Below are 27,743 nucleotides of genomic sequence, written 5' to 3'. Positions count from 1 at the left end.
TACACTGCTCGGGCTGGATCTGGGGAAAAGGGTTCCGCGCTCAGGCCGGGGAATGGGGGGAGGGGGGGAGGCCGAGGCCCGGGAAAGAGGGGAGGGGAAGGGTGGGCGGCTGCTACGGGATCCAATGTGCTAGCACCGGCCCTTCGGAGGAAGCACAGAAAAGCCGGACCGGAAGTCGGCGTCCAGCGCGGCGGTGCCTAAGAGAGGGTGAGTGGCCGTCTGGAGCCGGCGGGACTGGAGGAAGCTTTGTCTCGTTCCCGGCTTTCCAGGTCCCTCAGCTTGTCCGCCGCCCGCCTCGGCCTCGGAGCCCTGACGACCTAAGCGCCTCAGACCGCCGCTAGGTGGCGCCGAAGCTCGATGGCCGCGCCCGGGTCTGTTTTTGGCCTCGTAGGGCCACCGTCGCTTCGCCTCCGTGCTCGGCCACCCGTCCCGGCGCGTCGGGGGCCCCCGGCTGCTCCTTCGCAGCGTAGTCCGCCTGTTTCCCGAGCCTCAGACTCCCGGCCCGAGGTGGCGATGTGCCGCTGAGCCGGGCCAGGAGAAGGTAGGCCTGCCGGCAGGTCTCGCTCTGAGGCGGGCGCCCGAGCCAGGGCTGGGCCAGGCCGGGCGGGGAGGGGACGGAGCCCGCGTTGGCCCCGGCCCCGCTGCACCGACTCCTCGGCGGCCTCCACTCGGCGGGCCGAATCCCGAGCCCCGGGTCCGCACGGGAGCCCGCGGCCCCAGCCTGCGGCGCAGCTCCCTTTTGTCCAGACCCGCGGATGGGGCCGGGCGGCCTGAGTAACTAGCCCCCTCGGAGTCCTAGGTCCCTCCTTGCGGAACTGGGGGCGGAATCCCCGGACCGGATGGATGACGAGGAGCGGCGGTGCAGCGGGAAAGAGCGCCGGCCGCCGGCTCCGCAGTCCGGGGAGGCGGGCATTCCTGTAGGGTGTGCATGCAGCCCGTGCAGCGCCGCGCCGGCTGCGGGACCCCGGGCCCCAGCTGCGCCCCTTCGAGCCTCAGTCTTCCCATCAGCAGAAGTGGGAGGACGGGAAATCCCAGCCTGCGGGGGTGTGCAGGCTCAAGTAACGAGAGGGGTTCCTAGAAAGAGGCGGACCGCACCGTCCTCACCCTCTTTCAGAAGCGGCGCCTTTAGCGGGGGCTGCAAGATTTTCATGTGTCCCCCCTTAGGGTGCCTGCGCACACTTGAGGCGCTCTCTGCGCGAGCTTCTCTTATCGGTGCAGGACTCCCCCGGCCGCTGGGCTTCATGAACCTCTGTGGTCTGGATAATTCAGGCCAGGGTGTAAAGATTCTCTGGGGATGAGCCTCTTCCAAGCAGGTGACCAGCCCCCGGGGATGCCCTTTCAAGGAGTTTGAGTGGGTGGTCCTCAGAGTTGGGGACCTATACTATAAGCCTTTCCAGAGCTTGTCCTCCCCTGGCACTGCTTTTGAGAACTCAAGTCACATTCTCCCTGGGATGCACATCTGGAGAACTAAAGTAGAGGCCTTCCTCTTCATAGGTGTTTAGTAAACCTTTGTTTAATTGAGTTATGTCCTGGCTTGTGTCATTTCCCCCAAGGATTGGTAGGGAATCTGTATCAGCTCAGTTTAATAGTATCACATTTGCCGCATCAGAATGAAAGTTTGACATTTTAGTGAGATAAGAGAAGGTAGAATGAGCTATAACGTTTTAACGGACTGCTCAAGAGGTAACAGAGAAGGCACCCAAACCTGTGGTCCTTCTCTTAAGCCTCAGGAGACTAAGTTTCAGAGCAGAAGCATGCTTCAGCAGATTATTAAGCGCAGCTCCTTCATTTTGCAAAAGAAGAAAGTACATTGTTGAGAGATTAAGTTGGTTGTTGTTCAAGGTTATAAGATGGGACTGGCTGTGCTGTGCTGTGCTGTGCTGTGCTATTTGCACAATATAGCTCTGTTGCTGGTTTACTTTCATGACTTTATCACTGTTGTCTAAAGTGTACTTAAAGACTAGACATTTTGGCTGACAAGATGCTGTTTGAGTTTAAGTAAGCAACTTCAAAATGGGAAAAGGCAGACATAAAAGGTTTAAAAATTCTGCCTGAGCCTTATCATCAGGAGTGGAGCACTAGCACTAAACACATAAGTAAGGATAAATATGTGCTATAATTTAGGAGGAAAATAAACCATTTCTTGGTTTGTTTGTTTTTTTATCCCCTCACAGGACCACAATGAGTGACATTCGCCATTCCTTGATCCGAAGAGATGCATTAAGTGCTGCTAAAGAAGTGTTATATCATCTGGACATTTATTTTAGCAGTCAGCTCCAAAATGCACCTCTTCCTATTGTGGACAAAGGACCCATTGAACTTTTGGAAGAATTCATATTTCAGGTTCCCAAGGAGCGCAATTCCCAACCTAAGGTATGTAGTTAGGATTCAAAAGAAAGATAAGTGAATATCAGTTGTATAGTCATATTAAAACCCTGACTTTCACAAATGTTGGCATAATTTAGTACATCTTTATGCTACAAATACTGTTTATTATTCTCCGGGCCTCTGCCCTTATGCCATGTAATATGTCAGATTTCTCTGTCCTTTTGCAACTTAAATGATGTTGGTTTTTGGGGTAAGGCAATTGGGGTTAAGTGACTTGCCCAGGGTCACACAGCTAGTAAGTGTCAAGTGTCTGAGGCTGGATTTGAACTCAGGTACTCCTGAATCCAGGGCCAGTGCTCTATCTACTGCACCACCTAGCTGCCCCTTAAATGATGTTTTAATGAGTCCAATATAAAAAAAGGGTAACTGATGCAATGATGCATACCTAGTAAAAATTGCATAAGATATTCCTAAAAATTAAAATTCCTTTCCTTTTTTTTTCCTGAAATGCAAAATTCTTTTCCTTTTTAAAGTCCTGGTCCTTTGAGGGATTTGATTATTGACCAGTAGTATAGCACTACTAACATTTATTACTCAGTAAACATTTATTAAGCACCTAATATGTACCAGGCCTTGTGCTAAGCACTGGGGATACAAAAAAGGCAAAAGACAGTCCCTGTCTAATGGGGGACTTACTGTATGCAGTAGCCCCTGAACGTTTGGTTTCCCCTTGAAATTCTGAAGATAATTGGTGACTACCAGTCACCTTTTTTTAAAAAATAGCAGAGACAAATAGGCTTAGCTATAGTTAGAGCACTGCAGTCCATCAGTCAGCCAGTGAACATTTAAGCACCTATTACGTGTGCCAAACGTTATGCCAAGTGTTTGGAAATATAAAAACAAAAGCAAGAGTCTCTGCCCTCAGGGAGCTTACATTTGAATGGGATAGAGGACATATTTGTAAGTGTATATGGAAAATCTACTTCGGGGGCCATCTCCAGCTATCCTGATAGATATCTTGCCACTGGACCCAGATAGCTCCAGAGAAGAGAGTGAGGTTGGTGATCTTGCACAGCCCTCCCTCACTTAAATCCAGTTCTTTGCAAGTCATAACATCACCCTGATGTCATGGTCCTCTTCAAAAATGGACAAACAACAACAAGAAGAATATCTATAGAATGAAGGCAAGGACAGTTTTGTATCTCTGCTTTATTTTATTTTATTTTATTTTATTTTTTGCGGGGCTATGGGGGTTAAGTGACTTGCCCAGGGTCACACAGCTAGTAAGTGTCAAGTGTCTGAGGTCAAATTTGAACTCAGGTCCTCCTGAATCCAGGGCTGGTGCTTTATCCACTGCGCCACCTAGCTGCCCCCTTAATTTTATAGTTAAAGGAACGGACTATACTTGAGCCCAACTGTATGACTACAAACACTGACCTTGATTTTCAGGGCCTATGGTATTGAATTCTTTGAGAATAATCAGAAGTCAAACAATAAGCAGTAGTAGGATTTTATAGGGAAGGGTAGAAATGTCTGAAAATAAAGTGCTTATTTCTTGATGTGTTAATTAACTAATGTAGAAATACCAAGTTTTATTGTTTTTTTTTTTCTCATTTTATAAACAGAGGCTGAATTCACTCCAGGAGCTTCAACTTCTTGAAATCATGTGCAATTATTTCCAGGAGCAAGCTAAGGATTCTGTGCGTCAGATTATTTTCTCATCCCTTTTCAGTCCTCAAGGGAACAAAGCAGATGATAGTCGGATGGTCTTACTAGGAAAGTTGGTCTCAATGGCAGTGGCTGTGTGTCGGATTCCTGTGTTAGAATGTGCTGCATCCTGGCTACAGGTAAAATTTCTTTAAAAAAAAACAAAAAAACATGCTTCAAATGATAACCATAAGGGGGGAAGCTAGATGGTGCAGTGGATAAAGCACCGGCCCTGAGTTCAAATTTGGCCTCAGACACTTGACACTTACTAGCTGTGTGACCCTGGGCAAGTCACTTAACCCTCATTGCCCCACCAAAAACAAACAAACAAAAACGTAAGGAAACTACTAGGTCACAGGGAATTTAATGAGTTTGGGGTGGTTTTGCTACTATTTATATTAATGACTATATTTGAATCATGAATAGCCTGGTTTCATCTGTTTGGACATTGCTTGTACTGATACAGGTGACATTCTCTTCAGATAGCATTACGGTAGCATCTCTGACCAAAGAAAATACCACCACCTGGTGGCCACACTTCTGGTAATGAGCTTATCCAAACACTGCTCAAATGTTCCTCTGAGGACAGATAACATAATCAGTTTCCCAGTACCAAGAAACCCAAACTCGAAGTTTTCAAGTTTCTTTGACCCTTCCAAAGTTTATGGTCCATTGGCAAAGGATTCAGTAACCTAAGATCTCTTCTATACTAAAAGGCATCGGTGGAGAATTAGTCATGGTCTAGTATATTCTGACCATCTTAGAGATCATTTACAGTATTAATTATGTACCATATTTTAATATAGCATATTAAATATTGTAGAATCTGCTCATCTTAAGGAGATCCCTGGGGCACTGGGAGGATAAGTGATTAAAGGGAGATTCCTCCTTGGAAGTCCCTTTATTGATGAAAAAAAAGTTTGACAGATTTAAGTAGTCATTTCCTATTTTCTGTTATGTTGTGTGGTTATGCATGACAGTGGAAAGTTAAAAATACTTAAATTTAAAATCCCACAGAGTAAGGTAATAATAGGGATTCTTTTTGTCTTCAATTGAATATGATAGAGAATTTTGAAAACACTTTGTAACTCTGAGTAGAAATTTTTTTAAATACACAAATACGTTATATTACATTTCAGCATTTTTTGAACAATTTATCATTATCCCCCCCCAAAAAAAAGCCACACTAGTAAGCATGGAAAGTGTTATTTTGCATTAAATTGTCTTACCCAGCAGTGATAATGCAACTGTTGTATTTTCTATCATATATGAAATCCTTTCGGAGGACTTACCAGTAATCAAAGAAGAATTAAATTATGTTCAGCATAGTTTCAGTGTGATACTTTTTAAAAAAATATTCTAATTTCTTAAAAATTAGTAACTTTTGTGTGGTATATATACACGACTACTCTGTAAACCAAAACAATTAGCTAATCAGACTATCCCATTTCTCCACTATGTTAATAGGTTATACTATACTAAATATTATAATGTAAAGTGAAAGCTCACAGTTTGGGTTAAATAGGATGGTGAGAGGAATAGAGGTCATGTTAGTGTGAATTAGAATGTCTTTAAAACATCTGTGGTAATTCAAGTAGGCTAGAAGCAAACTAATACAAAATAAATATCTTTAATGTCCTACTTTATTCTGAAGTTCACGAAAATAGTGTGGTATATTAAGCATGTCCTTTGCAATCTCTTTTACACTTTTAACATGGTTAGTAAATTTGATACATGGCATAGTGTGAAAGAATTGGGGTAGGACAGATTATCTGGAAAATATATGATTGGAAGAGGAGTTGGGCTAATTACATTGAACATGAGATATAAGGGTGTGATACTAGTACCCATAAAATAGTTTAAAATAATGTCTCCAGCACACTGGGTGGATTATGCAGGAGAATGGACACAAACTGTACAAGAAAAGAAAATATAGATGGGATTTTCGATCCGCATCAGTGGAAAGAATACTTACATCACTAAGATCATATATCTGTTGAAGGATCTGTGTATTGAAATACTATTTAACTTAGAAGGGTTTTGTTTTTGTTTTGTTTCTTTTCCTACAACTCAGTGAGATAAAGTGGAAATCTTATGCTTGTTAATTTGTCTTTGTATACATGTGTGGTCACTCACTGAGACACTATGAATCTGTTGTACTTCATTTGGGGACTATATTTTTGACCCTGAGGTTCAGGAGATAGTCAGGAAAATAATTCCAAATAATTAGTTTAGACCAATATCCCTCAAGAAGAGGTTTAAAACCCAAAAGAGGGAACCAAAGCTTCAGTTCTGAATGGCTTTGTGTTGTTGCCAGGAGCATACTGTAGAGCATACTGTAATACATATGAATTAGTGCCGTCTGTGGTCCCTCCTTTAAAGTCTTACTGCAGTGCCAAATTGGAGACTGAAGTTATATGATTCTGACTTGCTGTTGAGTGCGGGTATATAGAGGATTAAATTTGAGGGGTTTTTGTTGTTGTTGTTGTTTTTTGGTTTTTAGCTTGGAAATATAGGGCATAGGGACTTTACAGAAATCTAGGGGTTTTACAAATTAAGAAAGTTTGAGAACCAGCAATTTAAACCAAAAAGTATAGGTATCTGATATTCCTCAAACTCCTGTAAAATGCCATTTCTTGTTTGACTAGGTCATTGTATAGTGATGGGCAGTTCTAGGTTAGTGTCTGTCAGGTCCTTCTCACCTTGGATCCTGACAAAGCTACAAAATAATGAAGATTTATAATCTCAAATTAAGTCAGTTTAGACAACTGCTAAAGCCCTACCCACCTCTGACACTTCATTTTGGCAAGAACGTTACCGTGAATTCTCCAAAGCTGTGTTAGTGAATCATGAGCTGAGGTAGAAAGAATCTCTCAGGTTGAAAATGCTTTTTGTCCAAGAGCTAACACACCTAAGTTTATCAAGGACTTGTCACCTCATTGACTTTAGGATAATGAATTTTTCTTCTACAACAACTCTCAAAGGCCATCTACTAAACTGCAGTAGGTTTAAGATCTGTTAATAGAGAAAAATGCCCTCAGCCTACCTAAAAATCATAGCTCTTTGTATTGAAATACATCTATTACCTTTCCTTATTTAAACTTTAAATCATTCCCTGCCAACCCATCTCTATTTCTTTCTTTCTTTTTTTTTGGTGAGGCAGTTGGGGTTGAGTGACTTGCCCAGGGTCACACAGCTAGTAAGTGTCAAGTGTCTGAGGCTGGATTTGAACTCAGGTCCTCCTGAATCCAGGGCCACCTAGCTGCCCCAGCCCATCTCTATTTCTAAAGAGTCCTTGAAAACGCTATAACAAGACCTTTCTTTCTTACTATGTGGGGGAAGCACTGTGAAAAACTAATTATGTGTTGTTGCAAAGTGCTTGTGACTACATGTATTATACATTTTTTTCAGCGTACACCTGCGGGCTACTGTGTGAGGTTAGCAAAGGCCTTAGTTGATGACTACTGTAATTTGGTGCCAGGATCCATTCAGACATTGAAACAGATATTCAGTGCCAGCCCTCGCTTCTGCTGCCAGTTTATTACAGCTGTTACTGCACTCTATGACCTTTCCTCAGGTAACTTATTGAACATAAAAATTATTTTCCTAAGAAGCTTTTAGTTTTCTCTTTTTAATTATAAATTTTACAGGAAAAAATAACAGTAATTACTTCATATCTTCCAAGTTTTCTTTCCTTCTTTGATAATGTGCAAATATATATCTGTTTAGTACACACATAATATTTTGTCTTCTTTCTTTTTCATATTGTCTTGTATTGAATAGTTCACATGTCTTTTTTTATTGAAAGCCAGCATGAAGTGACTTTGGTGGGTAGAATTTCCTCTCATTTTCCAGCTACCATCTCTAGTATATGTTTCCTTTGAGTAGTAAACTGAAGGTAGATAATACACATTAGACTTAGTTGGTAAGAGTGGGCCCTAAATCCCATTTTTGCTAGAACTTTATTTGACCTCTTTCTGGCAAATTCAAAATGTAGAAAGTAATGGGATGACTTAAAAAGGCATTCATTGTATTATAAATTATATAAATTAGAAAGTCTTTTTAAACCTGACTATGAGAAAAGGGAGGAAGCATGGCTATACATGTGGTGAGAATATGGTTTTTCTCTATGGTGTCTTATTTCCTTACCGATGAGAATTCCTTAAGATGTAGTGGAGGCCCTTAAAAGTCCATTTGCGTAGCATTTGGATGAAACTTGGAAAAGGAAGCTTTCCATTGGGAAAGTACCATATGTCTGTCCTCATGTTTCAATTACAACCTGGGACTGCCGAGATCACAGTGACTGACAAAATAATATCAGTCAATCCTAAGCTTAAAAGCAATTCATGGAAACTATAAAAATAGGACTTTGTTTATTCTGCAAAAATGAATATTAGCTAGAGTAGCATTACCCTATCACCTGATTTCATTTGTTTATATTTTTTTTTCATTCAGCTTTTTCATTTGCTGTTTTATTACACATTTTCATTTTCTAGAATTCATTTTTGTAAAAATAATTGATTGAATAAACAAGTAAATCAATCTTTCCATAATCTCTCTTTTTCAAGGTACTTTTTCAAGAACTACTGTGCTACTAAAATAGGAGGTTAGACATAATAACTAAACCACGCCTTCCACTTGATTAGTTAAAAGGTGTCAACAATGGGTTGTTTAATTTACTTTTAGCAAGCAGTTTTAATTCAACATGCAGTTCATGATTATTGCTTTTTCCTTATTAAATCTTTGGAGACTTAGAACTGTTGCTCCTACAATTACAACTCATGAGGAAGAAACTTTGCAGTGTAGAAAATCTTCTATTTTTACCTTAAAATTGGGGTGCATTGTGTGTCAGAGGTAGTAAACACAGCACATTATTTTTCCTTAAGTTACTTTGTCAGTCTTGTGTCACCCTTTCGTTTTCACTGATATTCATCAAACATTTGATTGTCTAATGTATGTGTAGTATGCTACTTAAATGATTATTATTTCTTTGGATTTTGCTGTGAGATAATCATTTGTAGGCAGACAGACCTTCAGAAACAAAATTTAAGATACCTTTTATAGAAATATTGGGCTGCCTTTTAGAAGGAAATTGACCAGAATTTTATGACAAACCCATATAGAATAAAAATATTTAATGTCACTCAAATAAGTTAACAGACTTATAGCTATACAGATTTACATACATATGTGGGTGAACAAATACCTATACAGGCCCACAGATACTTTTGTGCTATTACAGGTGTTCAGATATCTATAGGTATACCTACCCAATAACTTGGACTCACTATTGAACATCTTCTGGATGGTACTCTATGGTCTCTTAATTTCCAGTGGTTCAGGGTTCAGAGTAGCATCGGGTTCTAGGAATTGTCTGCCCTCTGGTACAAACATGTATACACTTTACAGTGCTATATGGGTGATTCAGGCAAGTATGGAGGAACTGCAATTGTTATGAATCTGGTCAGGATAGGTCTTAGGGATCAAGCCTTGGTTATTGGCTTCTTGCTTAGCCACTAGGGTTTGTGGCATGTGACCTTTTATTTTGATACTGAGCACCCTGGGTGACCTGGACACTCGGAAATGAAATCATAATTATTCTTATGCCCCCTTTCTTGAATCCATGTGGGGCATTGTGCTTTTGAAGTCCATTGGTTGGGAGTTGTATTCAAGTGAGCTCATAAATCAAGTTTACCCTGAGCCATATTCAAGGTTGGATTTAACTTCCTACTCCATGTCACCTCTTCTGTCTTAATGGGCCTTTTTTTCTTTTTAGATGATCTAATTCCACCTTTGGACTTGCTAGAAGTAATCGTCAACTGGATCTTTGAGGATCCCCGTTTGATTCTCATTACCTTTTTAAACACCCCAATTGCAGCCAATCTCCCAATTGGATTTCTAGAGTTAACCCCACTCACTGGACTGATTCGCTGGTGTGTGAAGGCACCTCTTGCTTACAAGAGAAAAAAGAAGACTGCATTACCAAATGGCCACATGAACAATAAAATTGCCAAGGAATCTGTAGCAGGAGTCGACAGGGACTTTCATCTTTTATACTCAAAACTGCATCTAAGTGTTCTGCAAGTTCTAATGATGCTTCAGGTGCATTTAACAGAGAAGAATTTATATGGACGTCTGGGGCTGGTCCTGTTTGACCACATGGTTCCCCTCGTTGAAGAAATTAATAGATTATCTGATGAACTAAATCCACTCAATGCCTCCAAAGAAATTGAGCTATCTCTTGACCGCCTGGCTCAGGCTCTGCAGGTGGCCATGGCGTCTGGAGCCCTGCTGTGCACCAGAGGTAGGTGATTTCAGCTGCTCGGGTACTTGGGTCAGGAGCTGTGTTACTCATTATGACAGCAGATGGTTGGGTTTGGGACATGTCCTTAGTTGAGATAAAATTATTCTATTAAAAGGAGGAAGTTTTGACATGGGGTTTAAAAATCTAGGCATCCATGCCAGAGATGGCAAGGATAAAAATTGTTACCAGTTACACAAGTGAGTGACTGGTATTCTTGACATCTTCATCAGGAGAATCAATCACCAGCTGGAAGATCCTGTCACTGGAAGGAAAGGGTTTAGAACCTCAGTGCACCATTGGTGTTAATAATAGCTAACATTGATGTTGTACAAAGTCCTTAACTGCTCTTATCTCTTTCTTGTTCCTTACCACAAGGAAACTGAGGCTTAGAGAAGTTAAGTGACTTACCCCTAGGTCACACATCTAAATAAGTTCCTGAGGCAGCATTTGAACTCAGGTCTTCCTGCCTCAAAAGACCACACTCCATCTCCACATGACCCAGCTTTTACAAGGTAGTAAAAACTTGTGAATGGATGAAGCTTCCCCAACTGCAGTGGCCTCCCCCAGAGGGAGATAGATGGCTCTCACTAGAGGTCTTCACCTAAGGGCTGAATGACCACTTATCTGGCACTAATATATTAGGGGGGGACATTCTTGTTTACTGTAACAATTGGAGTGACACCACCTGCTGGAGAGTTACTACAGGAAAGCTCCGCCATGAGGAGAAGGCCTCTGAGGGCAAGTCATGAGCCTTAGAACGTCAGTTCCTTGGTCTCAGGAAGTGACGTTTGCTCATGGGTACTGTCTGTCAAAGGTATCAGCCAATTAACTTGGAGGTGTGTGTGTGAGTGAGAGAGTGATGTTCCCAGTTTTAGAGGAGGCTTGTGGGACGAAGAAGGGGCAAGACTCACTCTCTCCCTCCTTTTTTGCAAAGACCTCAGCCGGGAGAGGAGCTAGAGATAGATATCTCCCTGAGATAGATAGCTGAATCTAGGCCTCTTTCTCTCTCTTCACCAAATTCTTATGCTCCTTAATAAATGCTTAAAAGTCTAAATTCTTGCTAAAGCTTATAATTTATTGGCAACCACTCATTAGATATTTTAGACAGTATAGCTAGATAGCAACTTTACATTAGGTAGCTCTGCCTCCATTCTGTCTTTCTATACACTTAGGAGCTTTCACCTCACTCCATGAGAGCTTGTACTGGTGGTATGTAGTTTTTTGGTTTCTTCCTCCTTTGCAGTTTCTTAGGCCTCCCCATAGACAAACTAGGCCAAGAACTATGCTGTGTAGAAGTAGCATTTAATAGCTCTTCTTCCCGTCTTATTCTACCTTCTTTTGACTTTTTTTTTTTTTGGTATGGCAGTGAGTGTTAAGTGACTTGCACGTAGCTAGTGTCAAGTTTCTGAGGCCGAATTTGAACTCAAGTCCTCCTGAATCCAGGGCCACTGCTTTGTCCACTGCATCACTTAGCTGCCCCTTCTTTTGACTTTTTTAAAAGAAACGATACATTTTGTTTTGACACAAAAGACATGGCCTGACAAATACCCAAACAGACCTTGATACAAAGTATATTCCTAAAATATTTACTATCTCTTGAGTCCCTTAATGGGTAAGTGTTCTAATAGGAGAGAAAGTTATTTGATGTGAGAGAGGATGAAATTTCTATAATCCAGTTGTTTAGGTATATATTTATGAGGACAAGGATCCAAGATCTGGGAATATTTCTGAAAAGCAATAAGAAGCCATTAAAATTTAAACTTTAAATTATATCATAATGGCAGGAGAATTTTGTCATCTAAAAAAATTAACACAAATAAACATTTTTCATCTACATATTGTGTTACTTAAAACATTTTTCTAAAAAGCATAACAGAGTAAGTTCAGCGTGGGGAAAAACTTGTTCAGTCAACAGGCTTTTGAGTTTCTTTTGTCCTTGGCTGAATAGAAGCCAGTGATAAAGTTTTGGATTTCTCGTTATCAGAGTCCTGACCCTTCATGACACCTACAGACATGCATTGAGGTAAAATTACCAATTTTTGATAATACTCTCACCCAACTGCCAGTGTTGTTTTTAATCACCTTTTATAATGGAAGGTTTAGATAAGCAGTCTGGGATAGTAGAACAAGCACTGGATTTGAATCAGAAGACCAGAGACAGGTCAAAGCCTGGTTCTGCCAGTTAGTAGCCGTGGGATTGTGGACAAAGGACGTGAATTTTGGGGTATTGCTGTTTTACTTTGTCAACTAGGGGCAGTAATATTTGCTTTCCCTATCTCCCGATATTGTGAGGAAAGCACTTTGTAAATTTTGAGGATAGGCACAGCTGTTAAAGAAAGCTGTGGAGATAGCCATCATTGCTATATCAGGAATCCCTTGCTTTTCTAGAGCCCTTTTGATCCGAGGCCTGAACATGGAATGAAAACTACCTGAATTTCACTCTGAGCTAGACATTAACCTTCATATTAACACTAGTTATATTTTTGGAAAAGAGTAGTTTGAAAAAGGAGAACAGTGAAGGGTTATTTTTTTGGCCATTCTCCAGTCCATGGCCACATGCTTTGTTTCCCATTCTTTGGTACCTCAAAGAATGATGCTTTTAATATTTTGGTATAAATTGGTTAGACTTTTATAACCTTTATACCTGTCTCCATGCCTTTTTACAAACTGTTCCCTTTGCCTGGAATGAGTTCTTTTCATCTCCACCTCTTAGAATTCCTGGATTCATTCACAGTTTAGCTCAGATACCATCTTCAATTTGAGACTTTTCTGATGCCCTTGGCTATTATTGCTTTCCCTCTGAAATTGCCTTGTATTTACTTCGTATATTTTAAAATAAACTTATATGTGTACATGTTGTGTCCCCTCAATAGACTAGTACCTATTCAATGGCTAGGTACTTAATAAGTGCTTGATTGGTCGTAGAATTGCTAGGTCAAAGGGTAGTCACTTTTCTTGCCTTATTCCAAATTGAAATCCAGATATGTTAGGATAGCTTCTCAGTTCCATCTACAGTGCATCAGTGTGCCTGTCTTTGCCCAGCCCCTCCAGCATTGATTGTATTCCCATGTCTTTTTTTATCTTGGCCAAGTTGCATGGTCTTAATTGAAACAGTTGTTTTAATTTGCATTTCTTTTACTGTTACTGAGTTCTGAGCATGCTTCAATGTGGTTATTTATAGTGGGCAAACCTTTTGAAAACTATGTCCTTTGCCCACTTAAATCCTTACATCTAAAAGAAATTAAGTAAACCAATATGTTAAAATGCTGTACATGTATATATTAAGAGATTTTATCTTACTCAAAATATCATGCTTAAATCTATCGAACAACTTTAATCTTATTTCAGGAAGATGAGGAAGTGATTTGGCATAACCTTCAAGAAGGTTATTTCATATCACTTCTGCTTAGCATCTAGAAGATTTTTAGGCAGTTGGGGCTGCAATACCATCAGATGATGCTCTATTCTACTTGGCCTTTTCCTCATATATTGACAATGCAGATTGATGCCTCGCCTGATATATAGGCACTAGTTTACACAGTGCTTAATCAACAAGCATTTATTCTTTACATTACTATGTACCAGGCACTAGGGGTACATGTATAAATAGATACAAAATAAAAAGAAGGGGGTGAATCAGAAAAGACTTCATGTTGAACCTGGTACTTAAATTGAGTTTTAAAGGGAACAGAGTATTTTTTGGGGGGGGAGGGGGAACGGGGCAATGAGGGTTAAGTGACTTGCCCAGGGTCGTACATCGTACAACTAGTGAGTGTCAAGTGTCTGAGGCTAGATTTGAACTCAGGTCCTCCTGAATCCAGGGCTGGTGCTTTATCCACTGCACCACACCTAGCTGCCCCAGGAATGGAGTATTTTAAAAGGCAAAAATGAGAAGAAAGTATCCTCTAGGCATGGTCCATTAGTTAGTTAATAAACAGTTGTATGGAGAGGAGTTAGCTGTATATAATAAGGCTGGAAAGGTGGCTTGGAGCCAATTGTGAAGAACTTTCAGCACCACACTGCTTTGTATTTGGCCAATCAGTCATTCAGCAACCTTATTAGCTTACTGAATAGGGAAGTGACATGCTCAGAAAATCACTTTGGCAGGTGTCTGGAGAATGGATGGGAGAGGGAAGAAGCTTGAGGCAAGGAGGCTGTTGTAATACTTTTTCCCTCTTTGCTTGTGACTAACATCACCACAGTGTGGTGATTTTATGACAACATGTACTCCTGCTGGAGTTCCTTTTTTCAAAAAATAGGTAATTTCTCTCTTAGACATATAGCAGTCCATATCTTTGTAACCTTTAGTGTCAAGTTACCCTAGCTTACACAGTTACTGTGAATAGCACATAAAGCCCTGTTGTGGCTTTCTGATTTCTTCTGAGTGTGATCCAAGGTTTAGCTTTTAGTCTTCTGTATCCTCTGAAGTATATGTTTAGGATCTAGGTTACAGTACAGTTTTAATTTTGCCCCATATACCTTTCTGGTAATTAAGATGAACTGGTTGGTTCTTGCCAAAAGCTCCCTAGGTTGTACTTTGAGAAGTCAAAGGAAAGTTGGCTAACCCACATCAGCAGAACTCTTGTCTGCCATACCCATATAGAGCCTAGCTCCTTAAACTGTGAGTCACGAGCCCACATGGGGTTGTATAACTGAATGTGTGTCTGGGGGGTGGGGGTCATGCAAAATTTGGCAATAGTAAAAGGTTACATGTACCTATTTTATATATCAATATACCGAGGGTTGTGTAAAAATTTCTTGGGCAAAAAGGGATCATGAGTGGAAAAAGTTAAAGAAGCCCTGGTATAGAAGTTGAAATTAGGGGAAAATAGAGAACTCAACCTTTTTTTTTTTTCTGCTTGCCTGATAGAGTGGTGATATGAAAAAAATCCATTTTTGGCTTCTAGTTTTTTGTTTTTATTATTATACTAATGCATAAGTTTAATTTTTCTTGAAAATTTTTATTGAATGCAATCTAAAGTTTTATAAATGAATGATTTTCCACTCTGCTTTCAGAAGGATAGCTTTTCATATTTTCATCAGGTATTTTTGGAAAAGCCTTGTTGCTTCTTCTCAATCAGATAAACAAAGAGAATACCTATGGTCATTCTTCTCTATAGCAGTAATTACTGTACAGGTCTAGCAGCACATACTGCTGTCCACATTTATGGCACTGAGAATATATGTGGTAGCTTGAGCAATGTTCTTTGGAGAATGTATGAGTATCTTCTGGCCCTACCTTGTAGCACCTTTGTCATTCTCTTCTATGCCCAGGATTCTTGTGTATACACACTTGGAACTATTGACTTCTACATTACTATGTGAAAGAATTGACCCATGTGCGTAAAAATAAGATGATCTTTATTTACTTTGCCAAGGCCTTATTTTTGAAAATGATATCTTTGGGGGGCAGCTAGGTGGCGCAGTGGATTAGAGCACTGGCTTTGGAGTCAGGAGGACCTGAGTTCAAATTTGGCCTCAGACATTTGATACTAGCTGTGTGACCCTGGGCAAGTCACTTAACCCTCATTGCCCCACAGAAAAACAAACAAACAAAAAAGAAAATGATATCTTTGCACCGTTGAGATCCAGACCTGTAAATCCAGCCAGTAAGCTAAACTCTAAAGCCCATATGAATAAAGCTACTTTATTTATATTAGTTTCAAAAGACATTAACCAAATTGAATAAAATTTTTTTCATTCTATGATTTTATCATTCTACTGAAATAAAAGAAAGACTTAGAGAGAAGTCTACCACTGTAGTTACTGTTGATAACGGTGAGTCCATTGGCTAGTATTTTTTAGAAAATCTATTGGTCAAAAAACATTATAGAAAACATACACAAACTGTTTTTGTCTGGTGTCTTTTCCCTAATCATTTCTCTTCTTAATTTTAGATGACTTGAGAACCTTGTGTTCCAGGCTGCCACATAACAAGTAAGTTTCCATTTTCACATTTTAAGCAGCATGTTTTTTGTGTCTGAATTGGGACTTGGTCTTTGGTATGGATATGGTGTCTGGTTTTAAATCAGATCCCTTCTCATGTCGAATTCTAATTAGCCTTTTCCTATTCTCAAACATTTTTGAGAATAAACAGTTTGGTTAAACAGAGATCCTTACTAACCTTTTCAGCTAGCAGATGTGGTACATCACAGACTGTTCAGCTCCTGGTCATTTAGATTTGCTGAATTGGAGATTTGGTAATAAAAGTGTGATAAAAGTGATAGATTAGTGATAAAAGGGTAGATTAGGCCCTGGCAGATTCATTTACATGAAATTCATATGAGATTGATTATTGGTGCAAAATATAGTTTGTTAGTTTACAGTGAGAGTGATAGTTGTTGGAGGGAACACATTCCTAAATTCTGGTCATTTTACTTTTTCTGTACCAGCTGATATCTGTCAAGGAGGCAAAAAAAAATACCCTTTTGCAAACTCTAGTTACCAAAGACCAAATAGTAATGCCATCCAATGTATTTGTTTGTCTGTAGGTCAAGTTATAGTCCAATGATCCCTTGACAATTATGAAATCAGAGATCTTAGAACTACGTGGTTATATAGGTTACTTTAACAAAGTTAAATTAGAACTTAGAAAAGAAATCACCTATTCCAGCTCTCAAGACTACATATCAAGTAGGTTGTTCCTGTGTCAATCAGTAAGGTTAGATGATAGTCCTGAAAAGTTCATTTTTTAGATTCTTTGCTAACTCCCACATTGTCCAGTTACATTTTTACGTGTCTGATCGCTGCATTTTCTTTTCACATTGCAGTAGCACTGTTGCTTTTTCTCTGTGTTCACGACTTTTGTCTGATCTTCTGAGGTCATTTAATTATAGGTCATAATTTTTGCTTTATTCCTTTTTTGCTTCTTAACATCATACTCATTTCCCAACATTCTCTTCTCTATCTTGTAACTAAGAAAAACTGTAATTAAGTAAAACTGTCTGACAAAGCCTTAATAGGATATGCTACATTCCACAGCTATAGTCCTATTCCCCACCCTACCCCCTTCTACCTAGAGGTAGGAGGTATAGAGCCAAGATTTCTCATTGCAGTTAATCTGAGTTAATTTGCTTTCACCTACATTATTATAATTATTGTGTCTGTTCTTTTCTTGGTTATATGTTCATCATTCATTTTCATTTATTTATGCTTTCTCATGTTTCTCTGTTCTTCATAGTCATCATTTCTTATGGAAGAGTATATAGCCCATTACATGCATATACCACAATTTGATCAGGTATTCTCAATCAGAGCACACTTACTTTTATATCCATCTATCTGTCTGCCTATCATCTATTTATTTGTTGCTACTGCAGGCTGCTGATATGAATAATTTGTTATATGTGGTACCTTTCTTTCTGACGTTGACTTCTTCGAAGAATTTACCCAATAGCGAGATCATATGGTTACAGGTTATGAAAACTTTAGTTACTTTTGTAACACAGTTTAAAATTATTTTTTATATTGATCATACCAATTCACAGCTCCACCTGTAGTATATTAGTGTCTTCCCATAGCCCCTCCAATATTGGCTATTTGTTTTTTGTCATCTTTGCCAATTTGATTGGCATGAGCAAAAACATCAGAGTTGATCATTTGCATTCCTTCTTCTGAAAACTGTTTGTTCATAGCCTTTGATCACTTAGCTGTTCAGGAATATAGGTTGTAAATTCTTGCTATTAACTAGAAGTAAGAGGACAAAGTATGCTGATATCCATATTTTGCATGTAAAAACATTTTTTAAAAATTTCTATCAGGAACCACATAGTTTTATACTAACATGAAATAGTTATAGAATAATTATTTGTCTTCCCAATTAGATGCTAAGCTTCTTGAATTAGGGACCCTGTCTTATAGAGGACATCCTTCTAATTTCTAATATTAGGATTTGTATTTTCAGTATTTGCAGCTGCTGAGCCAAAAGGCTGTGGACATAGCTCAATTTTTTCTTTATAACTTGATTTCTTTGAATATTTGTTATTTGTTTGCATTTCTTGTCTAAAGTTATAAATGAAGGCAATGGAATTATAGTGGAAAGGGGGCCTTAAAATTGTTGGAATGAGCAAAATATATGTAGCCTTTATCATACTTACTGTTTCATTCAATTCAGCAAGTATTTAGAAGGGACTTCAGTAACCATGTCTGTCACTTTTCTGAACAAGAATACCCTATCAGCACCACATAGATTTTGAAAGTCTCTCTAAGAAAAGTCCTTCAGAGAGTTTACAGTTTAGTTGTAGGGGAAGGACATGGTTAAATAGCAATATAAATAACACAGTGCTTAACTGACAAAATGAGAACTGTAGAATAAAAGAGTTTAGAGCAGGAAGGAACCATAGAGATCTAATTCAGCCCCTTCATTTTTAGCAAGTACTCTTTGAGGGTCATATTTTACATTATTAAAATTTTTTTATGTTCTAAGCCTATGGTGTGATGCTACAGTTTTAAATAGTTCACTGAAACCTTGCTTATTTGGCACCTAGTCACCTGGCATCCCTGATAACCTCAACAGAGAAGCCCAGGAGAGTTGGCTCACCAAAGAGCCTAAGTCATAAAGTATAACTAAGATGTGATGTGATTAGTCAGGTCACTGACCAGAAGAAAGGAGAAGGCTCATTTACTGAAGGTTATGAAAGCCAAGCCCTTAGGGCCTTGTATCCTTCAAACAGTGGGGAAGCTGAAGGGGAAAAAGAAAGGTGGAGGAGGGATGGATAGCACCAAAGCTGTAGCCGCAAGGAAAGGATCAGAGCAGCTGATTGAGGGAGGATACAGCAAAATAGCTATGGGGAGGAAGAGAGTCCCTTGGGGGCCTTAGTGCCAGGCACAGGCTTTCCGCAGTAGAGACCCTGCTAACAAGCTCAGGCACACTCCCCACAGCCTGAATTGTGGTGTTGACACAGTAGATGACAGCTGAGTATATGGAATGTGCTACATTATAAGATAGATGACAAAATTTACATAGTAAAAGACACCATGGAGAAGCATAAGAAAGGCTATTGCTGAAAGAGAAAATTGAGCTCTGTGTGATTTTAAAAGTGCAAGAAAAAGGAAATTTTGTGACAGTGAGTTCATATTAAACATCAAAGCTCAGGGTAAATATTCAAATGATTTGCAGTTTTGAATCTGGCTAGAGTGCCTAGGCCATGTTTTCTTTAAGTGTTTCAAGATCAGAGTGCACTCCTGCCTAGCAAATCCCTCTCCCTTTTCCTCTCCTCCTTCTTCCCCTAACGTTAGAAAAATGGGTGCCCTCTGATCTTTTCACCAAGAAGCATTCAGATAAAACATGATTTAGGTGACTTCACATATGAAGGTTATGACTAACTTCAGTAAATATGAATATTTGTGTTTGTATGATGAGAACAATATACACACACGTGTGCGCGCACACACACACACACACACACACATACACACACACACACTTCTCGAACTGAGGATGGAGAATGAATTAGGACTAAAGTTAGGTAAGAATTGGTAGAGATAGGTTGTATAGGAAATTATGTAGAGTTTCCAGTAATCTGAAGCTGTTCAATTCCACAAAGGTCTATAATTATTATTGGTACCTTTTAAACATTATGTTCATTTCCAAATATATCCTCCCCCAAAACCAATCAGTGAAAAAATATTTTTCAAGTCTCTGCAATGTGCCAGGCACTGAGGATACAGGTACAAAGAATGAAATAATCCCTGTTTGCAATGAGCTTACATGCTTTTGGGGAGATAATTACATACAAGGATGCTGCATAAATATAGTTAATAACTAAAACTACAAAATAGTTAAACATCAGATAGTTTGGGAGGGAAGACACGAGCAGTTAGGGAGATCAGAAAGACATCATGAAGAACATGGTGTCTCACCTGCATTTTAAAGTAAGAGGGCAACCCTGAGATAAGGAGGGAATGGATTCTGGGGATGAGGGGATGCCAGTGCAAAGGCAGAGAGATGGCAGATGGGATCTTTGTGTGAGGAACAGAGGGAAAGCTAGTTTGGCTGGATCACAAATTACAGCAGAGGAAGTGATATCTACTAAGATAGATTGGGGCCAAGTTGTTGTAGGGCTTTAAGGAGGAAGGAAACAAGCATTTGTTAAGCACCTGCTATATTACAGGCACTGTGCTAAGCATTTTATAATTATTATCTCATATTTTTGATCTTCACAACAATTTTGAGAGGTAAGTGCTGTTATCTCTATTTTACAGTTGAGGAAACTGAGATAAACATAGGTTAAGTGACTTGCCCAGGGTCATACAGCTAGTAAGTGTCTGACGCCAGAATTAAACTCGGGATGCAGTCTTTTGTAGAAGATGGGAGAGATGAAATCAGTACACCCATAGAAGGGGTTGGCGTTGGCAAGGAGAAGGGCTACCTCTTTGTCAGAGGTTGGGGGAAAGGAGGGAAGAATGGGAGATGATTTCAAGAGGTTTTAAGGAGAAGAGAACAGAAGAAGGAGTTCACATTTAATGGCCTCAGTTTTTCCTCCCCTGTAAAATGAGTCATTCCTTGTAACAAAGATTAAAAAAGAAAAAAAAACGAGAAAGAGAAGACAAATTCAGCTTGTTAGTTGTGTTCTCTTTGGAGTTTTTGGAAAGATTTGGAGGAGACTCACAGAAGATAAGAAGGTATTAGGGGAAGTGGAAATGGGTTTGCAGTCTATGTTGATGAAGGGACTGCCCACACCATAGAGTCATCTCAATACATTGACAGACAGAAGCTGAGGCTAAGTTACACAGATGGTTGGGGAATTGGGTCTAGAGGCCAGGACTCCTGATTTTAGCTAATACTTCTTTTTTTTTTTTTTTTAGTAAGGCAATTGGGGTTAAGTGACTTGCCCAGGGTCACACAGCTAGTAAGTGTTAAGTGTCTGAGGCCGGATTTGAACTCAGGTACTCCTGAATACAGGGCCAGTGCTCTATCCACTGCGCCATCTAGCTGCCCGCTGCTAATACTTCTTACACTGTTCCATGTTGTAGACATAAATGAAAATGTTTTTATTTCATTCCTCTTGTTTTTATACTTGAAATTAATGTTACATAAGGAAATGATCATGAAGACCAAGCCCATTGTCTTCAGAGAATCTCAGAACATTTTCCCATTCCTCAGACTCCCATTTCTCTCTCCTTAGTCTCAGAGGAAGAGTCTGGATACAATAAGCACCTCTTTTCCATCTTCCTTCAGAATAAATTACATAGGCTCTTAACAAAGAATTAGGGTTAGTATTGAAATCAAATTAACCTTATAAAATTAAACTGAAGCACATTTAATGTTGTATATTGTTATGTGTAAATGAGCCATATTGCTCATTTATTTTTACTTGCATACACCCCAACCAAATATTTCTGGAGTCACCTTTAGGGAAGTATTGACTTGAGAAGGAAGAAGGCAAAGGACCACTTATGGCACCCATTAACCGCAGTTGTCTGCTGTTCCCCATCCCCAGATCCCCACCAGATCTCCCACTGTGCTCCCCACAGGATAGAGCAGTCTCAACTTTTGGAGTATATCCTGCTCAAATGCTTGAGAAAAGAATGAGGATTCTAGACAGAGAAACCTATCGATTGGAGTATCTCCAGATAATTGAGTTTTGGTGTCCCTTGCATAAAAGCATCATAACTTTTGTGTATGTAACAGAATGCCATCATAAAACTGACTATATGAATGGCCTGGCTGATCATCTAACCTTTTTGGGCCTCCAAAAAGTGAAGGGAGTTGAACTAGATGTTTCTAACAAGATCTAAAATCCTCCGAGTCTCCTCATAATTGGAAAAAGAGAACTAGATCATAAATAAAGTGAGTTCTGAGGATTTCCTTAGGTTTAGTCAAATTGCTTTTCTAACAGTTTTGGAACATGGGGAGATTTGAGGAAAGAGGTGTGAATGAGCTGCCATTGTGGGAGGCTTTAAATAGTCAAAAATAAAGCCTGAAGGTATGACCTCCTAAACACAGGGAAGAAACCTACAAGAGGAGGTGGAAAGGCACCAAAAGATCTCTCCCTAGTTTGCAGTTTTGCACAGGGTTGCTCTTTTTTTTCCTAATAACTAAGGATGTTGTCATTTTTACTCATCAGGTAGTGTTCTTCCTTTGATCCTTTGTTCTTCTTAAAGTAGTGAGGCAAGGGATATACTTACACTAATGAGCTAGCTCCACTCTGACTTAAAAGCAGGGGCTGGCTGTATGCTAGTATAAAAGCTTTTCACAGGGGCATTTTATGGTCTAACCTGCCTTGTTTATGCACAATTTAGGAACTGTGTCCAGAGCTCTAAGCTTGCCAGAGGATAGAAAAGATTTTGCTAGACAATTGTAGAGTATCTTCCTAGGAAGCAGAATTAGCACGAGGTAATAGTGACTGTCCATTGCTGCTCTTGCCTCATTGATTAGCAGTATATGGACTACTGTGTTAAATCAGAAAAAAAACATGTCAAAAGATATTTCGTGAGAAAATCGATCCATAGTGTAGGTACTACATAGAACTTTAACTTTCTTATTTTCAATGTTACAATGAAATTGAATGTTCATTGTAACTGGAACTCTGTTATAATTAAGAACTTGGAGAAGATTGTAGACCAGTGTCATTTTTTTCAGAAATATCTGGTTCATATAATGATAAAGAATTTGATATAAGATTTGCCAAATACCAGAGTTGAGGCTTACAAGGAGGTTAAAGACAAAAAGTTATTGGCACTGCTGAAGAATTTTCAGACTATTATGTAAGTGAGTTGGTGAAAATTACTTAGGAGAAGGTTGCTTGAAACTTTATAGCACTAATTAATTTTTCAGAAAAGCAGCCACATTATTACTACCCATGAAGCCATGCAGGTTTTTTGTTTTGTTTTGTTTTTGCAGGGCAATGAGAGTTAAGTGACTTGCCCAGGGTCACACAGCTAGTAAGTGCCAAGTGTCTGTGGCTGGATTTGAACTCAGGTCCTCCTGAATCCAGGACTGGTGCTTTATCCACTGCGCCACCTAGCTGCCCCAAGCCATGCAGTTTTATATTCTTCATGCAATCTCTAATAACAAATACGTAAATGACCCTATAGAAAAGTTGCTTTAATCAAGAAAAAACCTTCCAGAACATGGTATTGGGTCAGTACAATATAGTCCAGTTTTTCTTTACAGCTTTGACACAGTATGACAATTGTACATTCTGATTACATTAAGTCATCAATAAATGGTTAATATGCTGTTTACAGGGAAATGTATAACACATTTTTAGAAGCATTAGCATCAAAAAAGGGTTGAAACAAACCAAAACGCACTGAAAAGATTACTTTGATAATTCAGTGGGTTTGGGATCTTGCAGATGGTAGTCCTTCCAAGAGTGTAAGTCACAAGTAGTTCACACTTGTTCAGAGTACTCACCCCAATCATATGGATCTCTGCTCATGCTCTCTGGCTCTTGTCCAGTTCTTCACAGGGAGCTTATCCAGTTTTAAGACAGGCTCTTGGGGCAGCTAGGTGGCGCAGTGGATAAAGCACCGGCCCTGGATTCAGGAGTACCTGAGTTCAAATCCGGCCTCAGACACTTGACACTAGTTGTGTGACCCTGGGCAAGTCACTTAACCCCCATTGCCCTAAAAAAAAAAGAAAAGAAAAAAGGAAAAAAAAAAGACAGGCTCTTCACCCCATCTTCCTTAGCTCTTGATGTTATATATCACACTAATGAGTCATGCTCCCATCAGTTCCTCTGCACTCATTACGTGACCAGCCTATCTATATCTTTCTATCTATAGAAACACACATATGTGTGTACATGCATGCATGTACACACCAGATCTGCCAGGTCGCTAAGGTGTTATTGAACCTAGAATCAAATGGTTTTATCATTAGTTATTCTCAGAGAACATGAGAACAGTTTAGTTTTTGAGTCACCATAAAGGCAAAGGACAAACCAGAGCCATAGCATTCATTCTTCATCTGTGAAACATTTAGGAAGCACTGACCATGCATTGAATAAGCTGCATGGATGGATGGATGGATGGCTGGATGGATGACCTCTGTTCTCAAAGAAGTTACAATCTCCTGGGGATATGAACATGTACTTAGATAAATGTTGTATAGATAAGTACATTAGTACTACGAAATCATTTAAAGGAGAGATTTAAAGTTGGGAGGTCTTAGGTAGGGCTACCTGGCAGATCTGGAGTGGCCAAGAAAAGATCATTTTCTGGATAACTGAAGGTCAGACTTTTAGGTTGGTTTCATGAGTTATGCAGTGCTTTTTAAGGTCACAAGCTTCTCCCTGGGAAAAAAGTGGCCTTCAGGTGGGCCCTAAAGGATGTATTGAATGTCAGCAGGAGAGATAGGGAAAGTAGAAGTTTTACAGACTCCCAAAAGTATCATTCATAGTAGACTTGATGTGAGATGAGTATAACAGTCTTAAGGTAATTATGAAGTTGCATTCTCTGGTTCTCAAGGGTTCCCAATTGACTTACTGTGTTTCCAACATCTAAAATTTGTGAAGTGTGAAAGTTTCTCAGCTAACCATAGATATCCCTTTGATTTTAAAGGAACACATGTCATCAACAATACCATCTCTTAGTTCTTCATCTTCTTAAACAGTACAGAATGAGCAAACTAATATTTTTGTTTTCCTTTTCAGCCTACTTCAGCTCGTGATCTCAGGGCCAGTGCAACAATCAACCCATACTGCACTGCCACCAGGATTCTACCCTCATATTCATACTCCTCCACTGGGTTATCCTGCACATGCTGCGCACCCCGCAATCCCTGCACACCCAGCTCATCCTGCACTCCCAGCCCATCCTGTACAGACGTTTATACCAGGCATGCCTTTTCCATACAGGCCTATCCGTTAAATGACACATAACTTCAGATGAATCAAATCCATTTTCCTTTACCTGGTGGATTTGAGAGAAAGCCTTACAAAGAAGAAGATTACTGCTTCAGTCTATTTTAAAACCAAGACCTTTTAGAAAAAAAATTCTCTTCATCTCCAACAGAACTATACAGATCTATAAGATTTGATATTCCTCCAAGATAGCAGTAGAATGGGCACTAGGAAGAAACAGATGGTTCACCATATTAGCCCTAAACTTGGACACATTCTTTAAAATCCAGGCTGAATGGATGAAGGAAAAAATTACGGCCCCTCTGCAAAGTGATTTTTTTCAGTTTTTGTTTCTTTTCTTTTTAGTTTACAAGTCCTGTGAGCCTGTTGTTAATGAATACCACCATTGTATTCACTTGTCAGTGTGTAATTTCAGTGACACACAGCTGTCTGAGTCTATAATGAAAAGTGATTGGTTTTTTTCCTTACTGAATCTTCTCAGAAATGAGAAGCCCAGAAAAGAAATCTAGTCTAAGATGCAAGATTTGAAAATTCATTTCTCCAGCTGCTCTCCTTTCCTTGTAAATGTTTGTAATGAGGCCCGGCAAGATACAGTGTCTATTTTTGCAACTATATAGAATCCAGAGATTGATGTGTTGTGATTGCAAGGCACACATGGCACTTTCCACTGTTAAAGGAAACCTGTAAAGATAACAATTGCCCCTACAGTCTAGGAAAGGCACGTCCTTTTGTTTTCTCCAGGTCTGAAATTTCCTTCTATCTGTTCAAATAAATTTTTTTTTAAAAAAGGAACCTTGTAGACTTTATGTTAGCATACTATAAAAAGCCAATTGAATTTGGTCCCAAATTAGATTTCTGCTTCCACGATTTATCATCTTAGTAAAGAAACTAATACAACTTAATTCATCACTGACAACACACTAATAACTTGGGCTGTCAGTGAGATTATGATTTTCTGTTTGGGGTTTGCTGTTAAGGTGTAGTATTTACAATATAACCCTTCATTAACAAAAATGGCCCATTGAAGTATGGGATTTTTCCTAGTACATTAGTAGAAGTTCTGTAGGGCTAGTTTTAGGAGGAGTAAGAAAATGTGGATATAAGCCAGTTAACATGTTATCATTGCATAAGTAAACAAAATTTAAGAGGAAATGAGGAGACAGCAATGGATGACTGCCATTTCATCCTATGGAAATGATGGGACAGATTGCTGAAGTTTAATTCCATGATTTAGTTACTCATAGTTTCCTAGTCAAAGGAGATTAGTTAATTTCCAGAGGACCAGGCCAGACTCTTCAATGCATTCCTGTCTAGTTTTATTCTAAAGACCAAAATTCCAAACATCCTCCAATAAGCTCTTCAAAATGTGAATTAAATGCCACATTTCACTTATATTGACTAACATACCTTCTTTTAGATGTTTCCTTAAACTTGGAAAGAAGTGGTGCTAACCTTGCTGCGTAACTTTTCTTACAGAAGTTCAGCTTTGAATCATCTCTGGAACCTATTTTTCCAATATTGTTCAGTGACTTTAAAAAAGTATTTTGTTGTCTTTCAAAACAACAAAACCATGTTCTTTCGATTTTTTTCAGTAGTTTTAAAAAGTTGTTTATTGTGTGGGAAATCTGTTTCCCCAGCTTCTCATTTTAATACCTGAAGAAAATAACTGTTCCTTTGAGTTTTATTTCATTATGATTATTGATTGAATCTGATTCCCTTTTAAATTGGAGATATAAATTGTTTATTTATATGAGGTGCTGTTTTTTCAGGATTTGGAGAGGTGTGTATGCCTCCTTATTTTGCAGAATGAGCTTCAACATGTATGTAGACCTGAAAAAGATCAGAATGATGTTTTTTCTGTGAAATGAAAGTATGGTGGCAGCTGCTTGTGAAAAGCACCAAAAGAGACATGCTATGTGATTTTCACTTAGAAGAAATTGTTCCTGAGTAAGATATGACATTTCCCTGGCCATTTACAGTACTGTTGAAAAGCTACCAAGTGCTTCTCTAACTCATCTTTCCTGGCTCCAGAATCCAATATGAATGACCATATTACTTGGTACTTTGCAAGAGCCAGGGGGAAAATTTGTCTCGAAAAAATGGAAAATGATGTTTCACTTTGGCAGTCAAATGCAGGCAAAATGTAGGTAGAATGAAGCAGATCCTTTGTGTGCTGCCTTTGTAGTGATGAATTGCTTAATACTTTAATAATGTAGTAATTTGTCATTGCAAAGGTGTGACATGGGGCCATTACTGAACCTATAATAGTTACTCAGAAGCTCATTTAACTTGAGGAACCTATATTTGTTAACATTCTTTAAGACAGGTACCTTAAAAAATCATCATAATTTTCTGGGTGGCATTAGGTTACAACTTAGATAAAGGAAACAGTGACTTCTTTCATTGACTGAGAATACTAAATTGGGTAGCTAGGATGGATTAGCTGAGTGGGCTCAGGATAGTACCTCTTAAAACATGGATTCGAAGAATCCTAGACCAAAAATTGGAAGGGACCTTAGAGGTGAGAGCATCTAGTACAACCTACAGCCTCTGGAGGAATCCCTTTATAACCCCTCTGTCAGTCATTCAGCCTT

General features: G+C 39.3%; 1 protein-coding gene across 2 annotated transcripts; it reads left to right on the top strand.

Moving 5' to 3' along the window:
• Window positions 1-144: 144 nt before the first annotated feature.
• On the top strand, window positions 145-25,941 carry C1H7orf26 (chromosome 1 C7orf26 homolog). 2 transcript variants are annotated; one of them, XM_043977757.1, is made up of 7 exons: window positions 145-207; window positions 2,175-2,373; window positions 3,954-4,175; window positions 7,447-7,612; window positions 9,812-10,339; window positions 16,237-16,276; window positions 24,940-25,941. In XM_043977757.1, exons 2-7 carry the CDS (start codon window positions 2,182-2,184, stop codon window positions 25,154-25,156), a joined length of 1,365 nt encoding a protein of 454 aa, XP_043833692.1. In that variant the 5' UTR covers window positions 145-207; window positions 2,175-2,181; the 3' UTR covers window positions 25,157-25,941. The 2 variants fall into 2 exon arrangements, with proteins under 2 accessions (XP_043833692.1, XP_043833691.1); XM_043977756.1 differs by lacking the exon at window positions 145-207 and adding an exon at window positions 266-541.
• Window positions 25,942-27,743: the final 1,802 nt, after the last annotated feature.

This window comes from Dromiciops gliroides, chromosome 1 (assembly GCF_019393635.1).
Source record: "Dromiciops gliroides isolate mDroGli1 chromosome 1, mDroGli1.pri, whole genome shotgun sequence".
Taxonomy (NCBI): Eukaryota; Metazoa; Chordata; class Mammalia; order Microbiotheria; family Microbiotheriidae; genus Dromiciops; species Dromiciops gliroides.
This window is presented reverse-complemented; position numbering and strand designations above follow the sequence as displayed.